Raw genomic sequence first — 13,210 nt, 5'->3', positions numbered from 1 at the left:
ACGAGAATGAAAAGAGAGCCGTTCCCAAGAAATCTCTCCTATTCTGTTTCCAGTGTGTATCTGACGAAGGCGGCAGCGCCATCTCCATTCCTTGTAGCGATATACAAGGTGCTACAGATACTGTATTATAGGGAGGGGTCAATAAGCCCTTTTACAATAAAAGGAAGGGCGGGTCCATCAGGACGACATGGCTACCTCACCCAAAAATAGATTTTTCGCTTCGCTCAAAATCCGTTTTTTGGGCTCAGGCCATGTCGTCCTGATGGAAGTTTACCAGAGCATTACTGTATCTGTGGATTCTCAACCGGTGCCGTACCCTCAACAAAGTATTTTCCTGGTCCATCTAGACTCTAGACCTAGAGACCTGTGATGTTACCGTCATACATCATTTCATCTAAGCATGAACTATGTTAGTGCTTCCTGCCCCCTACAGGGAAGAGTCATACTAGACTCTGGAAAAAGACTCAAGGAGTACATAATAACTATGGATGACAAAATGATAAGCTTGTATAGTGGTCTCGCCCTATACATCATAAAGCAAAATTTGTATAAGAGTGACCAATGTCAGTATGAATTCCTGACATATCCCCCAAGGTATCTACTCTTATTAAACTATTGGATAACAGTTGTATCCGTATAGGAACAAATTTTGCATCTACCACGATCCCCTTAGGGTACAACGTTAACCCTTCCTAAGAAAGGGTTAAAGCGAGTGGATTTTTGTTTGAAGAAAGGAACGATCTTAAAAGACATTCCATGTTAAAATTATCCATATTTTAATCTTAATGCTCAGTACATTTCTAATAAAATGAGTGTGGGCGAATAAGACTATGAACCTGTTTATTAAAGATTTAATAAACATACATATCAGTTCAACATTTATAAAATTTATAAAATGTGGACGATATCTGTTAAAGCATAAAGAAAACAGTCAACAGAAAATATTGTTTCATCTAAGAGGAAACAGATTTGCCACTTCAATCGAATTATCAATAATAATGATACAGTCTGTATTACTGTTTATTTACACTAGCGTAAGAAACGCTTGGCACAAGTGTCCGTATTATGCTATAGTTCAGCTTTGAGTAAGAAGCTTCCCTCCTTTGTGGCCTCTCCAACCAGAGCCTTTCCCTCTATGGAAAAGGCAGCCTTGAAGGAGACTGAGGCAAGGAAACCATGCCCCTCCCTGGAGGAATGCAAGCCGTTATCCCTGACCTTACCTTTGGACCAAAAAGGCTGGAAGGACGTTCACCTTACCTTCTCAGTCGGGAAGTTAGAAGCTGATATTGCCGAACGTCAGTTTGGTGAGGAACTTCCAAAGCTGTCGGAGTTTCTCTTGTGCAGAGAGCAAGAGACGAAAGAAAGACTTGCGGCATCGATGTCGTTGCAAACGACTTTTAAAAACGATGGCAAGTGACCCCAAGAAACAGGACACGTTCATGGTAGTGGCCAAAACCCATCTGGCCACAGTTACGAAGGATCTCTATAGCTTTATTAAAGCTAGGAGAGCCTGTAGAGAGTTCGTGTTCGCCTCGGCTGTGGTGAGGCACGAACCGAGGAGACTGATTTCCTCTTGCATATGGGGTAAAGACCTCTTTCCCAACGAAGTAGTTAAAGAGGTAGTAAACAAAGCCGCCACGGAAAATAGGAACCTTCTCCAAAAGTGGGACTTAAACCTTAAGAGAAAGTCTTCTCCGAATGAGGGTCCCCAACCCAAGAAGAAGTCAAAAAGACCTAGGCTATCCTCTCGGCCGGCTAAGCCCTACCGACGGCAACAACAGCAACTTCCTGTGACCGCGGTGCCTCAGATAGTGACACAACCTCCAACCACGTACCAGTTGGTACCTCAACAAGTGGCGACACAGTCGCCAGTTTTTAACCCAGCTTTTGAAAGGCAGACTTCTTCCTTTCAATTAAAAGCTAGAGGAACAGCCAGAGGTTCTTCTAGACGCCCTTCAAGGGGAAGGGGATTCAGGGGAGGATGCGGTCAAGGAGGCAAGGCCTCAGGTCCACAACAGCAGAAGTGAGATGCTTCCAGTAGGAGGGAGACTACGTCTATTTAGGGATCGTTGGACCTTCGATCCCTGGGCCCACAGCCTAATAAAGAATGGACTAGGTTGGAGCTGGATCAGTCCTCCACCTCCATTTCCTCAGTTCTTCCAACAATCTACCCCGTTCTGGAAGAATATGTCCGAAAACTCTTAGTGAAAAGAGTAATTCGAAAAGTAAAGTCCATCAAGTTCCAAGGAAGGCAGTTCATAGTGAACTATAAGTTCAGGATGCTCACACTTCAACACATAAGGACTCTACTGGCCAAAAAAGGGCATATACCGTCTCCATAGACTTGTCAGACGCTTATTGGCACGTTCCAATTAATCGTCACCTCTCTTCCTACCTAGGGCTCAAGTTACAAAGAAGACTTTACGCCTTCAGAACCATACCATTCGGGCTAAACATAGCCCCAAGGATTTTCACGAAGCTCGCGAACGCAGCCGTCCATCAATTACGCCTAAAGAGGATCCAAATAGTGGCCAACTTGGACGACTGGCTGGTGTGGGCAGCATCCAGGACAGAATGCATGCAAGCCTCTAAGATGGTGATCCAGTTCCTGGAACATCTGGGATTCAAGATCAACATCAAAAAGTCTCGACTATCTCCAGCTCAAAAATTTCAATGATTGGGAATCAATTGGAATTTGGAGTCACATCGACTTTCCATTCCTGGGAAGAAGAGGAAAGAAATAGCAGGATCTGTCAAGAGACTATTGAAATCCAAACGGATATCAAGACGCAAACAGGAGAGAGTGCTGGGCTCTCTACAGTTTGCTTCGCTAACAGATTCAGTGTTAAGAGCACAGCTAAAGGATGCAACAGGAGTCAGGAGAAAATATGCATCAAACGTGCGAAGAGATCTGATGAGACCACTACTGACTCGACTGCGAATGCTTCTCAAGCTGTGGTCCAAAGCCTAGCAGGAAGCTTGGTCCAATCTTTTCAAGTCATTTCACATCAACTTTCCAGAAACCATGGCAGTACTTCTGACACTAAAGAAAGTTCTCCTCGCCACTCGAACCATGTAAGATTGGTTCTAGACAGTGAGGTGATAGTGAGATGCCTGAATCGACAAGGATCGGGATCGCCTCGAATCAACCAAGTGATGTTGGCCATATTCCGTTTGGCGGAAAGAAAGAAATGGCACCTGTCAGCAGTTCACATTCAATCGGTCCGCAATGTGACAGCGGACGCTCTATCCAGGTTCACACCGATAGAGTCAGAATGGTCCCTAGACGCAGGATCGTTCTCCCTCATCTTGAGTCAAGTCCTGGAACTGCAGATAGACCTCTTTGCAACGAAAGACAACAAGTAGAATGTGTCCCCGTACGAGGATCCGCTAGCGGAAGCAGTGGACACTATGTCCCTAGACTGGAACAGATGGTCCAGGATTTACCTGTTCCCTCTGCACAACCTCCTTTGAAGGTCCTCAATATGAGATCCTTCAAAAGGAAGGCGGCAATAGTGGCCCTCAAATGGCCAATCAGCGTTTGGTTCCCTCTGGCATTGGAACTACGACTGAAGTTTGTACCGCTACCGGATCCAACCCTGACTCACCGAGCACAGAAGTCGTCTGTCTTCGCTTCATCACAGAAAACCCGGAACCTGCATCTCATAATTTTCTCTCCCTAACGATGAGAGAAAAAAGCTGCGGGATATCAAGAGAAAGTATAGACTTTTTGGAGAAATTTAAGTCCAAATCCACCAGAAGACAACATGAGTCATTATGAAAGAAGTGGGTGTCTTTTGTCAAGGCGAAGAAACCAAAAAGAATTCTTGATTGACTTCTGTTTATTTTCTTCATTCACCTTCATGAGTAAGGTTTAGCAGCCAACACAATATCAACGTGCAAGTCTGCCTTGACAAGACCGATACTATATACCTTTCAGGTTGACTTTTCTAACGACAATTTTAATAAAATTCTGAAGGTCGGTGCTAAGCTTAGACCTTCAGCACCTCTAAGACCCATTTCATGGGCACTAGATAAGGTTCCTCGTTGGCATTAATATTGAATAATGAGGAGTGTGCTTTGAAGGATTTAACTCAAAAAGTTATGTTTCTGTTTGCACTCGCTTCGGGGGCTAGAGTTAATGTAATAGTGGCTCTCTTGAGAGAGGAAGGCCACGTTCAGTTCTTGAAAGGGGGAGAACTGAATCTGTTTCAAGACCCAACGTTTCTTGCCAGGAACAAGCTACCCACCAACAGGTGGGGTCCCTTGAGAATCTGCCCTCTGAAGGAAGATGCATCTCTATGTCCAGTGGAGTGCCTAAAGGTCTATCTTCATAGAACTTCAGACTTTAAGGGAGGACAGCTGTTCAAAGGAGAAACCTCGGGTTCAAATTTATCTCTGAAACAACTAAGGGCGAAACTCACCTATATTATTCGCAGAGCGGATCCAGACAGTACACCCGCAAGTCATGATCCGAGGAAAGTTGCCTCTTCCATAAAATTTCTTTAATTATATGGACTTTGAACATCTTCGTTCGTACACCGGCTGGTAGTCATCCAAGGTGTTCTTTATGCACTATGCGAAGCAAGTGGAGCAACTCAAGAGGTCTGTGGTAGCAGCAGGTAGAATTCTTTAACCTTCTGTTTAAATCTGCGAGAAACAGTGTAATTAATTTGGGACGATTAATTAAGAGGGTGGGTGTGTAGTCAGTCTTTTACTACACACTGAACGATAGGCCACTAACGTGTCCTTACGAACTGTTCCATTGACTTTGGTGAACTATAGCATAATACGGACACTTGTGCCAAGCGTTTCTTACGCTAGCGTAAATAAACAGTAATACAGACTGTATCATTATTATTAATAATTCGATTGAAGTGGCAAATCTGTTTCCTGTTAGACGAAACAATATTTTCTGTTGACTGTTTTCTTTATGCTTAAACGGATATCGTCCACATTTTATAAATTTTATAAATGTTGAACTGATATGTATGTTTATTAAATCTTCAATAAACTGGTTCATAGTCTTATTCGCCCACACTCATTTTATTAGAAATGTACTGAGCATTAAGATTAAAATATGGATAATTTTAACATGGAAGGTCTTTTAAGATTGTTCCTTTCTTCTAGCAAAAATCCACTCACTTTAACCCTTCCTTAGGAAGGGTTAACGTTGTACCCTAAGGGGATGGTGGTAGATGCAAAATTTGTTCCTATACGGATACAACTGTTATCCAATAGTTTAATAAGAGTAGATACCTTGGGGGATATGTCAGGAATTCATACTGACATGTCACTCTTATACAAATTTTGCTTTATGATGTATAGGGCGAGACCACTATACAAGCTTATCATTTTGTCATCCATAGTTATTATGTACTCCTTGAGTCTTTTTCCAGAGTCTAGTATGACTCTTCCCTGTAGGGGGCAGGAAGCACTAACATAGTTCATGCTTAGATGAAATGATGTATGACGGTAACATCATAGGTCTCTAGGTCTAGAGTCTAGACGGACCAGGAAAATACTTTCTTGAGGGTACGGCACCGGTTGAGAATCCACAGATACAGTAATGCTCTGGTAAACTTACATCAGGACGACATGACCTGAGCCCAAATCTATTTTTGGGTGAGGTAGCCATGTCATCCTAATGAACCCGCCTTTCTTTTATTGTAAAAGGGCTTATTGACTCCTCCCTATAATACAGTATCTATAGCACCTTGTATATCGCTACAAGGAATGGAGATGGCGCTGCCGCCTTCGTCAGATACACACTGGAAATGGAATAGGAGAGATTCCTTGGGAACGGCTCTCTTTTCATTCTCGTTTCAGATTCTTGTCACTGTAACCCCTCGAAGCGTTAATAGTGTTCGGGGTGAAGATAGCTATGTGACGTGTCAAGAATACGTCCTTCGATATTATGCGATATCCCTGTTAGATTTAATTAGGGATATTCGCTCCAGGAGTTAGAATTCTGGATACCCTAAGGTAAAATTCTCTGGGAATATCACTGTAGTCAAATATACCCTAGGAAGCTACCCTTTAGGAACTTCCATCAGGACGACATGGCTACCTCACCCAAAAATAGATTTTTCGCTTCGCTCAAAATCCGTTATATATATATATATATATATATATATATATATATATATATATATATATATATATATATACATGCATGCAAATACACAAATATGTATATAACCATTATATAAATGTATAAGCCTATACACACATATATTCTGCCCAATAAGTTTACTTTCCGTAATATATAAAATATCTACAAGATAATATTAGGCCGAATAGAAAAACAGCTAGACTTCAATCAACCAAGGGAGCAGGCAGGCTTTAGAAGTTGGTATTCAACACCTGACCATGTAATTAACCGCCAAATGAAGAATCAACAGAGTAAGACAAACCACTATGTATGGCATTTATAGACTATGAGAAAACATTTAATTCTGTCAAAACATCAGCAGTAATGAAAGCCCTTCAAAAACAGGGAATAGAAGAATCTTATGTTAGAATACTTTTAGATATCTATACGGGGAGTACACCAATCCTAAAACTACCCAAAGATAATGGTAAAATTCCTATTGATAAAGGAGTTAGACAGTTATTCTCAGCATGTCAAGAAGTTTTTAAGAATTTAGATTGGGAAACTGTACGAATTAATATTATTGGGGAATACCTCAGCAATTTAAAATTTGCAGATGACATATTTGTCTTTAGAGAATCATGTGAGGAATTACAAAAGAGGATAGAAGATTTGAATAGAGAAAGCAGGGATGTAGGACTGAAAAATGTATATAATTAAATAAGATAATGTTCAATAAAAATGCAGAGATAACAAATAAGAGTTATGGACGAACCTCTAGAGATTGTTAATGAATATACGTACGTAGGATAGACAGTGTTTCCCCAGGACACGAGACCGAATTTAAAAGAAGGATAAGCATGGGATGGAGAGCATTTGGTAAACAAAATAACATTATGAAAATTGAAATACCACTTTCTCTAAAAAGAAAAGTACTTAATGAGATGGTCTACCAGTATCAACTAATGTATCAGAAACTTGGAGCCTTACTAAATCCTTGGAACATAAGCTAGTTACAACTCAAGGAGCTATGGAAAGAATAATAATGGGAATAACACCAAGAGACAGAAAGAGAGCAACATGGATACGAGAGCTAACTGAAGTAGAGGATATTCTAACAACTTGTAAGAAAAAGAAATGGATATGGGCAAGACATATAATGAGAATGACAGACAATAGATGGACATTAAGAATAGCAAAATGGGTCCCTGTGGATTGTGAAAAAGGCTGAGAAAGGAAGAAAAGACAATGGATCGACGAAATATGGAAGTTTCCGGGCGTGGACTGGTACAGAAAGACCATAAACAGACGAAAGTGGAAGGACACACACACACACACCTATATATATATATATATATATATATATATATATATATATATATATATATATATACACATATAAATATTTATATATATATATATATATATATATATATATATATATATATATATATATATATACACAAATATGTATATAAACATTATATAATTGTATAACCCTATACATATATATATATATATATATATATATATATATATATATATATATATATATAATAATAATAATAATAATAATAATAATAATAATAATAATAATAATAACAATTTTATATTGCCAATGATAATAATAAAAATAGCTATAATTACAGTTATATTATCGATAATATAATAATAGAATTATTATTATTATTATTATTATTATTATTATTATTATTATTATACCAAAATTGAAATATCCACAAATAACAAACATAAAACGCAACATATTTGCAAATCTATCTTAGCTGCTAAGACAGCAAAAAACGAGAATAGAGAAAAAATAACGAATAGACGAACTAATAAGTATATTGACAACAGACATATTTCATGGACATCCCGTTATGGGCACGAGAACCAGTCTCACGTGTTTCCGACGTGTCCAAAGAGACATTAACTTGAAAAGTAAGTTGCACGAGATGTGACGAATAATTATAGTTCATGATTTTCATTGGGGCGTAAATTTTACCGGAACATTTTCTGTGTAAAATACATATTTGAGCTTCATAGTGTCTAGATTTAATTCTACTAGTTAAAGAGTCATAATTTCATAATTAAGATCAAACGTCTGGTTATGCTATATATTTATCCTTACAAACACACACACACACACCACACACACACACACATATATATATATATATTTATCCTTACAAACACACACACACATATATATATTTATCCTTACAAACACACACACACACACCATACACACACACACACACACACACATATATATATATATATATATATATATATATATATATATATATATATATATATATATATGTGTGTGTGTGTGTGTGTGGTGTGTGTGTGTGTGTTTGTAAGGATAAATATATAGCATAACCAGACGTTTGATCTTAATTATGAAATTATGACTCTTTAACTAGTAGAATTAAATCTAGACACTATGAAGCTCAAATATGTATTTTACACAGAAAATGTTCCGGTAAAATTTACGCCCCAATGAAAATCATGAACTATAATTATTCGTCACATCTCGTGCAACTTACTTTTCAAGTTAATGTCTCTTTGGACACGTCGGAAACACGTGAGACTGGTTCTCGTGTCCATAACTGGATGTCCATGAAATGTGTCTGTTGTTAATATATTTATTAGTTCGTCTATTCGTTATGTTTTCTTTTATTCTCATTTTTTTTTTCTGTCTTGCCAGCTAAGATCGATTTGCAAATAAATTGCGTTTTATGTTTGTTATTTGTGGATATTTCAATTTTGGTATAATAATAATAATAATAATAATAATAATAATAATAATAATAATAATAATTCTATTATTATATTATCAGTAATATAACTGTAATTATTGCTATTTTTATTATTATCATTGGCAATATAGAATTATTATTATTATTATTATTATTATTATTATTATTATTATTATTATTATTATTATTATTGATGACCAAGAACGAAACAATGAATAAGATAAAACAAAAATAGTGATACTAATAACACTAACAATATAATCATTATCATTTTCATCATCATCATCATCATCATTATTATTATTATTATTATTAACTTAGATAGAACACCCAATAATATTATTATTATCATTATTATTATTATTATTACCATACCTTACCATAGCAATTTTCTCTCCATTCTCTTCCAATCTGCTCATGATATGCAAAGCTATAGATCCTGCAGGAATCTCTGGCAAGGAGTCCTGAAAGGGGCACCTCACCACTCGGTCGGGTCCTACGACGCATCCTGAGGAAGTAGAGAAGTCGGTTTAGTTTTATGTGAATTGTTTCATATAATTTGAAGGCTTTTATTATGGAAATTTTTATCCTGTGATAATATAAGTTTATCTGTGGATATACATCTCTATCAGGCTATCTTCCTATTTATATGCAGTATCTATCTATTCATATTTCTATCTATTTATATATCTTATCTGTATACCAAGATATGTCGTCAGTGTTTATATATTTTCCATTGGGAAGTCTCTCTCTCTCTCTCTCTCTCTCTCTCTCTCTCTCTCTACAACATGGTAATTGATAGGGAATTGTATGGCACTGTCCCTTTCAAAGAGTCCTCTCTCTCTCTCTCTCTCTCTCTCTCTCTCTCTCTCTCTCTCTCTCTCTCTCTCTCTCTCTCTCTCTCTCTACATGGTAATTGATAGGGAATTGTATGGCACTGTCCCTTTCAAAGAGTCCTCTCTCTCTCTCTCTCTCTCTCTCTCTCTCTCTCTCTCTCTCTCTCTCTCTCTCTCTCTCTCAAGGTGATAATTGATAGAGCATTATATCTCGCTGTCCTTTTCGAAGAGTCCAAAGTAATTTATAGAAAGATCTCTCTCTCTCTCTCTCTCTCTCTCTCTCTCTCTCTCTCTCTCTCTCACGCACAAGGAAGTAACTGATAGAGAATTATATTTCACTGTCCTTTTCGAAAAATCCAAGTAATTTATAAAAAACATCTCTCTCTCTCTCTCTCTCTCTCTCTCTCTCTCTCTCTCTCTCTCTCTCTCTCTCTCTCTCTCTCAACAAATTATTCATTTCTTAAAGTACCTTTCGAAGCAGCCATCGCTAGCGAGATTTCTTGTTCTCGTAGTGAGGATAAAAGTGGTGAGATTGTATATCCAATCCTTCTACTCGTATTTAAATAGAAACTATTCAACTATCGGAGGTCCGGCTGGCCTGCAAAATGACAGGAGAAGATCAGTATTTTTTAACGAAAAAAGGAAGCTTACAGATAAGATGGTTTAAGGTCGCTCATGAATAGCAGAGGCAAGGGACATTGACATTGCCCTAGCAAGCAGGACGATGCCCTAGAGACTCACCATATATCATAATGATCAGTGCCCAAGCCCCCTCTCCACCAAAGCTAGGACCAGTAAGGGCCAGGCAATGGCTGCTGATGACTCAGCAGATAGATCTATAGGCTCCCCCAAACCCCCTCCCCCATTGTTAGCTCGCAAGGATGGTAAGGTTGTAGACACTAAAGGAACTAGCGAGTCTGAGTGGGACTCGAACCCCCGTCTGGCGATCACCAGGCACAGACGTAACCAATCAGGTTATTATTATTATTATTATCATTATTATTATTATTATCATTATTGTTGTTGTTGTTGTTGTTGTTATCACTATTATTATGGAAAAACAGGATGCTATAAGCTCAAGGACTCCAATAGGGCAAAATAGCTCAGTGAGGAAAGGAAATATGGACATAAATAAACTACAATAAAATATGAATAATTGATATAAAAAGTAATGAACAATTAATATGCAATGCTTCAAGAACAGTAACATCAAAATAAATCTTTCATGTATAAACTAAAGAGAGATACTTATGTCAGCCCGTTCAACATAAAAACATTCAATGCAAGTTTGAACTTTTGAAGCAGTATTATTATTATTATTATTATTATTATTAGCTAGACTATAACCCTAGTTGGATAAACAAGATGCTATAAACCCAAGGGCTCCAACAGGTAAAAAATAGCCCAGTGAGGAAAGCATATACTATGATCTTCCTTTAAACTAATAACGGTTCTGCTTTGGGTCTACAAGATAAGGGGCTCTTGGGGTTCCTGGTATCTTGTTTAACTAGTCTACTTATCACCCTTGACTGATAAACTCCAGCGCTAAACATGCATAATTGAAACAGAATCACTCAAGTTAGATCAGGAATTGAGGGGATTTTGATAAGGAATTGAGAGGAATTTGATCAGGAATCAAGGGGAATTTGATCAGGAATTGAAGTAATTCGATCAGGAATTGCGGGGAATTTGATTAGGAATTGAAGGAATTCGATCAGGAATTGAGGGGAATTTGATCGGGATTTGAGAGGAATTTGATCAGGAATTGAAGGGAATCTGATCAGGAATTGAGAAGAATTTTATCAGGAATTGGGAGGGATTTGATCAGGAATTGAGATGAATTTGATCAGGAATTGAGATGAATTTAATCTTGAATTGAGGGAATACGTTAAGAAATTGAGAAGAATTTTACCAGGAATTGAGAGGGATTTGATCAGGAATTGAGGGGAATTTGATCCTGAATTTAAATTAATTTGATCAGGAATTGAGAGGAATTTGATCAGGAATTGAAGGGAGTTTGATCAAGAATTGAGGGGAATTTGATAAAGAATTGAGAGGAACTTTATCAGAAATTGAGGGGAATTCAATTCAGAAAGTGGGGGAATTTGATCAGGAATTGAGGAGAATTTGATCATGAATTGAGAGGGATTTGATAAGGAATTGAGGGGAATTTGATCAGGAATTGAGGAGAACTTGATCAGGAATTGAGAGGAATTTGATCAGTAATTGAGGGGAATTTGATCAGGAATTGAGATGAATTTGATCAGGAATTGAGATGAATCTGATCGAGAATTGTGAATTTGATTAAGAATTGAGTAGAATTTGATCAGAAATTGGGATGAATTTGATTAGGAATTGAGGGTAATTTGATCAGGAATTGCGAGGAATTTGATCACCTGAAAAATAAAGACGCCAGCCAAACTTATTAACCGTGAAAAATATATATATTTATTTAAATGAACAAACTTCAGATGGCCACCAATTGGTAAGCGATGAAAATATGCCAATAACTGAACCATAATTTTAAAATTTTTAATGGACATTAGAACAGTAAAATGAAAATAGATAAGACATTTGGATATCGAATATTCTTAACACCGAGATGGACAAGTTGACTCAATTCATGAGTGCTCTTCCTCAAATTATCCGGTCAAATCCAGATTCGGTCCGAGGATTGGCCAAGAGACGGGGTGTATTATTATTATTATTATTATTATTATTATTATTATTACTTGTTAAGCTACAACCCTTGTTGGAGAAAGAGAATGCTACAAGCCGGAGGGCTCTAACAAGGAAAATAGCCCAGTGAGGAAAGGAAATAAGGAAACTATAAGAAAAGTAATTATCATTTAATATAGACCATTTTAAGAACAGTGACAACATTGCAATAAATATTTCATATATAAACTATGGAAACTTTACAAAAAAGAGAAATGGCAAATTGACAGAGGTGAGACTTTCGATCAACCTTGCTACAGCTGACGTAAATACTCACAATCTAAAGCTGACGGCTAATAAGTACTCTTGGTGGACAGTAGTGCTATCAGTGCTCCTCATGAAGTATCCAGTTGGCATTACTATGCGCTACTTACTGCGTGCGCTCTTTTTTTTTTTTTTTTTTTTTTTTTTTTTTTTTTTTTTTTTTCGACTTTACATCCCATCTAGCATCAGAAAGGAATGGCCTCCTTGATCCTGGTCAGATTGCCCAAATTCATATACGCAAATCCATTTACAGTGAATAGGTCCAATAATGTTTATCAGGTAGGAGACCATAAATTCGATCCCTGAAATTTTACCTTTTCTTCTTGTACTAAAAACCAGTTTCTTCGTTGTTTTATTCATATTTCTCCAACCTCCTCTCGACTTTGATGTAAGCAGGGGAGTTTATTTATGAGAATGAATGATTTAAAGTTTTCAGGCATCCTGACTTATTTATGAGACACAAGGCCTTCTTGAGATTAACTGAATCGATTAGAACCTCAACGAAGAAAGGGAAGATATTTCGACCATCGTTT

At 37.4% G+C, this 13,210-nt stretch overlaps 1 protein-coding gene across 1 annotated transcript in view; it reads right to left on the bottom strand.

Annotated features, from left to right (window-relative positions):
• Window positions 1-13,210, bottom strand: part of LOC137658580 (probable 4-coumarate--CoA ligase 3) — a 35,578-nt gene that overhangs the window by 17,096 nt on the left and 5,272 nt on the right. The window contains exons 2-3 of the mRNA XM_068393484.1: window positions 10,165-10,293; window positions 9,240-9,367 (exon numbers count right to left, since the gene is read on the bottom strand). Coding sequence (XP_068249585.1) covers window positions 9,240-9,367; window positions 10,165-10,180 — 144 coding nt within the window. The 5' untranslated portion in view covers window positions 10,181-10,293. The remainder of the gene's footprint in view (window positions 1-9,239; window positions 9,368-10,164; window positions 10,294-13,210) is intronic.

Source organism: Palaemon carinicauda, chromosome 19, assembly GCF_036898095.1.
Source record: "Palaemon carinicauda isolate YSFRI2023 chromosome 19, ASM3689809v2, whole genome shotgun sequence".
Classification (NCBI taxonomy): Eukaryota; Metazoa; Arthropoda; class Malacostraca; order Decapoda; family Palaemonidae; genus Palaemon; species Palaemon carinicauda.
The sequence above is the reverse complement of the archived record's forward strand: the minus strand, read 5'-3'. Positions and strand labels throughout refer to the sequence as shown.